At 38.5% G+C, this 5,082-nt stretch overlaps 1 protein-coding gene across 2 annotated transcripts in view; it reads right to left on the minus strand.

Moving 5' to 3' along the window:
• Positions 1-5,082, minus strand: part of Vps54 (VPS54 subunit of GARP complex) — a 77,633-nt gene that overhangs the window by 18,821 nt on the left and 53,730 nt on the right. For both annotated transcript variants that reach the window (XM_021210944.2, XM_021210945.2), the window contains exons 11-12: positions 4,382-4,478; positions 2,903-3,243 (exon numbers count right to left, since the gene is read on the minus strand). In XM_021210944.2, coding sequence (XP_021066603.1) covers positions 2,903-3,243; positions 4,382-4,478 — 438 coding nt within the window. The remainder of the gene's footprint in view (positions 1-2,902; positions 3,244-4,381; positions 4,479-5,082) is intronic.

Genomic DNA, 5,082 nt, shown 5'->3' on the forward strand with positions numbered 1-5,082 from the left:
AAGCAATCTACAGCAAACCAGTAGCCAACATCAAAGTAAATAGAGAGAAACTCAAAGCAATCCCACTAAAATCTGGGACTAGGCAAGGCTACCCACTTTCTCCCTACCTAATCAATATAGGCTTTCTATATAAATTCCTCACCTTTTTTTTTTTTCCGTTTAAGAGAATGCCATCTTTTAAAATTGATCTCTTGCCTACAGGCAACAAATTCTCCCGCATTATCATGAGTTAGCTGTGCATTTTGGCTGTGCACTCAACTGAAATGTAAGCCCATTATATTCAGTAATTTTGTGTGCGTGTGCATGCATGCCTGTGTGACTGTGTGCGTGTGTCCGTCTCCATTCCTGGTGTCTATATGTGCATATATATTTTCCAGTATTTGTTTGTAGCATGTACATCAAAAATGTTGACAAGCATTTAAAAGCTAAGGATTTAACACAGTGGCAAGAGTCTGTGCATAGTATGCACAAGAACCGGCAATTCATGGAACCACCAAAGGCAGGCCAATCCCTAAAAGTAGAAATAACCCCAAATCTTATCAATAGCAGAATGACTTTTACATTGGATGTTGTCATAGGACATTATTTTTGTATACAAATATATACACCTATATATATTTGCACTATATGCACCTGTCACACACATAATATTGAAGGAAAGAAAGCAGATAAACACAAAAGTGTGATTCTATGATATACAACAAAACACACACACATACAAACACACACACACACACACACACACACACACACACACACACACACACACACAGTTTTAATGATTCCAGATGAAAATGATTAGAGCAGGGGCAGGGGAGGGTAAGTTTTCTACAGAGCTGATACTGTTCCATTTCTTGTCAATATTTCTTGATGAAATATTTGCATTTTGGAATAATTATTTGAGCTGAACATTTAGAATTTAACTTTTGTCCCACAAGTGCGTTGTATACCAAATTCAAAACTTTGAACCAAACCAAAACAAGGAGAGTCCCAGTCCCCTGCCCTCCCCTCCTCACTGCTAGGGTAGAGATGATAAATACAGAGACAAAAAGCACCTCAGGTGCAAACACAAGTCACATCATGAGGGTAGGACAGCCGTCCCCCAAGTGAAGATCTCCTCACTCCGAAATGTTTTAATAAATAAAATTATTTAAGATACAGAATTTGTTGTTGTTGTTGTTTTGAGGTAGAGTCTCGCTGTATCTCTGGCTCTCCTGGAACTTGCTATTTAAACCAGGCTGACTTTGAACTCTGCTGCTGCCTCCCAAATGCTGGGGAAAAAGGGATGCATCACCATGCCCAGTCAAAATACATAATTTTAATATAGATTTAAAAGTATAATAATTAGTAAATATAGAGATATTAGCCTAAATACAGACAAAATATATACATTTACTAGTGCAGTTCAGGTATTTCGGTAGGAAAGAAAAACCATAATAAACTGGCCTCAAGTAAAATGTGAGCTCCATGAGCGCTGGACCACAGGTTGATTTACACATAAGCAACAGTACTAAGTCTTGTCATTCTTGACAACGTAATGCAAACTATGTCCTTGGAACAGAGAGCGTTTACAGGTTTTGCTTTGCCTTCTTTGATAACAGTTATTACAGGGACACCTGGTGAGTATGGTTTATAGATTAGATGATTATAATTTATTATTGGACTATGTAAGACAATGTTCTGGGTTATCAAACACATACTCTAGTATCTGGGATAAAGAGGCATAATGTCTGATTGCAGATACAAGAGAAAGGGGGGAGGGGTAGAAGGAGAAAGAGAGGGAGACGGGGTCATGTGGTAGATTATTCAGAACTGAGGTCTTTGAATGGAGAATTTTTTAAAATTTATTTATTATCATTTTCTTTATTTACATTTCAAATGCTATCCCGAAAGTTCCCTATACCCCACCCCCGCCCCTGCTCCCCTACCCACCCACTCCCACTACTTGGCCCTGGCCTTCCCCTGTGCTGGGTCATATAAAGTATCTGGGTTTGGTGGCTGATGATGGGATGGATTCCCGGATGGGGTAGACTCTGGATAGTCCATCCTTTCATCTTAGCTCTAAATTTTGTCTCTGTACCTATATCCTTTCATGAGTATTTTGTTCCTTATTCTAAGGAGGAATGAAGTATCCACACCATGGTCATCCTTCTTGGTTTTCTTCTGTTTTGCATAATGTATCTTCGGTATTCTAAGTTTCTGGGCTAATATCCGCTTATCAGTGAGTACATATCTAGTGACTTCTTTTGTGATTGGGTTACCTCACTCAGGATGATATCCTCCAGATACATCCATTTGCCCAAGAATTTCATAAATTCATTGTTTTTAATAGCTGAGTAGTACTCCACTGTGTAGATGTACCACAGTTTCTGTATCCTGAATGGAGAATTTTTGACAGTGTTCATACTATTATTGCAAATTTTCTGTAAATGTGAAACAATTTCAAAACATATATTTTACAAGTGGTGTTTGGAAAGGCAATATAATCCACTAAGAAACTCACACCTCTGAGAAACTAATGCATAAGGCAAACACATCTTTACTAATATAAAGTAAGAGTAGAACAGGGAGAGAACAAAGAAAAATGACCAGAGCAGTAACGGATGTGGGTTCCTGGAAAAGTTCTGCTTGGTTTATATAAATTTCCTCTGAATCAATTCCCATAGTGCTGAAGGGAGGGTGTCTCAGGAAATAATTCAAGTTCCTCACTAGTCCTAAGATCCTGTAATCTCTCCACTGTCTCCACGGCTCTCCTCCACACCTTCTACACATCTTCAAAATGAAGTGCATGTTTCATAAAAACTATTTTGTTAAATTTTCAAGGGTTACATTTTAAAAACTAAAGTTGAATCTCCAGTCCTACTGCAGCAGAGCTATCATCCTCAGAAAGTGCTATACTCACATAATCTCTATACCTCCTGGAGGAGCACAGGCTGGTGTCTGCTCCTTGCTGGATGAAGAATCAGTAGTACATTCTGGTTCTGATACCGAATCACTGCTGCAGGGCTCACTATGTGGAGACATGTTTCTTTGAGAGGTAGTATCAACCGCCGCAGATGCTGGCTCACCCTCACTGAAAGCATCACTTATGAACAAGCCCTCGTGTGTCAGGTAAGCCACCTCCGTGTCCAAGGAGTTGTCCTTCCCAGCACTCCTCTGCTCTGAGATCTCTTCCAATTCTCTAGTCCTTTGGTTTTTGTCAAGAACTGAGAGAACAACACTGTGGATAATATTCAATGTTGCCTACAAAAAAAGAAAAGATAGGACTTTTAGAAAGATGCATTTAAATACCACAAACCCAAAATTTATAAGAATTATGTGGACACAATTCTGAATATCTATGATCAAAATGAATCAAAGTCTTATAAGAAATGTTACAGTTTTTATCAAGCTCGTATTGATAAAGTAACTGTGACTTGTGAAAATCAGCCACACTGGAGAGGGAAGCTCACTACAGCTTAGAACCCAGAGCACTTACATTCTAATGTATTTTTTAATGGACATTTCCCTAAAACACTGTGTATTTCACTAATCTCTTAATCATGCCATACCAAATATCTCTCAGAGAAACTTATTAGTATGTACACCTGCTTAAAAGAACAATAGCTTTATGTTCCTTAGCATTGTGCTGTCACATGGAGATGTCTCATTCTGTTGTCTGATCACTCTGAGCCTGTTCTCACTCAACACCTCTGCTGCCTCCTCTGAACAGACAGCTCTTTCCTGTGACCTTTGTACACTGTCCTTCTCATCACTTGGGTTCTAGCAAAACGTGTCGGATTCCTCAAAGAGACCTTCCTTCACTGACTCTCACAACAGCTTTATCCCACTGATGCAGTTGTGGCTGCTCTGCTGTGGTTTTGCTTTGCTTGTTTAAGAACATTTATTGTCATCTAAAATTATCTATTTATCTAGGTCTCTTTCTACTACACTGTTAGCTCCACCTCAGTATTCTTATCTTAATGGTACTTGATACAGAGGAAACACTTAAACACTAAAAGCTAGGTAAACAAAAAATAGCTTACATAAACTACTATCTTTAAGAACTATTAAGAAATAAAGGATTTTGATAGTCAAAGCTGCAAATCTCAAATGCATTGCTTCTTCTCTGAAACATTTGATTACTTTTAGGGATGGACATGATTCTAAGGAAGCAGATTCCAAGTTCAAATCTCCTGAGCCAGTGGAGGCTGAGTAAGTCCAATCAGCACAGACACACATCAAAGACAGACTGAAGGGAATGCAAGCAAATAAAACCAAGGCCAAAGACATCACTATGCACATAGAGACTTACCCTCACCCAGATACACTTCAGCCCTGAGTACTGCCCAGAAAGCTGGCTGAATTTCAGACATTCCGGGCAACTGATGTGTGAGCTTACCTTAACTCTCTGTAGGAAAACTGTAAACTTAGAGAAAATATCCTTTAACAGATCAATCCATTGGGGAAAATTCAACATTCTCATTTGATCTGCAAGCCTATAAAAAATTTTTGAACAAAAATAAGTGTCTCTGGACCAATATGGTAAAATCTATAAGCTGGAGGAAAGGATATTAAATATTCTATAAAAATAAAGTGACATTTATCTTGAGCCCTAACTAGAATCATAGGTTCCTGAGCTAAAGAGGTCAGTTACCAAACTGCCCTATCTGTTTAAACACCGCCCTGTCCGATTAGTCGAATCACATACACTGACATGGTCCATATCATACTGTAATTCCATGGGAGAATTTTGTGACCACACTTAAACCTGACATTAGCTAAAAGTAAGGATCTCTTGTGAAATAATAATGGAAGTATACCATTTCCCTCAAAAAATGTAATAATCTACTTTCCACTGTGAGAAGTAGGACAAACTACTGCCATGGACTCTGGGCAGCACCAAATCAGCCCAAAATCCCAGCTGTTGAGTACAGCTGCTGATGTAATGCTGAGAAGTGACTGAGCTCTTCCTTGCCTTGTTTGATGTTGCTTTTTTTTTTTTTTTTTTTTTTTGATTTATTTTATTTATTTATTATATGTAAGTACACTGTAGCTGTCTTCAGACACTGCACATTAGGGAAGAAGTACTCCACTACCTGA

This window comes from Mus pahari, chromosome 13 (assembly GCF_900095145.1).
Source record: "Mus pahari chromosome 13, PAHARI_EIJ_v1.1, whole genome shotgun sequence".
NCBI lineage: Eukaryota > Metazoa > Chordata > Mammalia > Rodentia > Muridae > Mus > Mus pahari.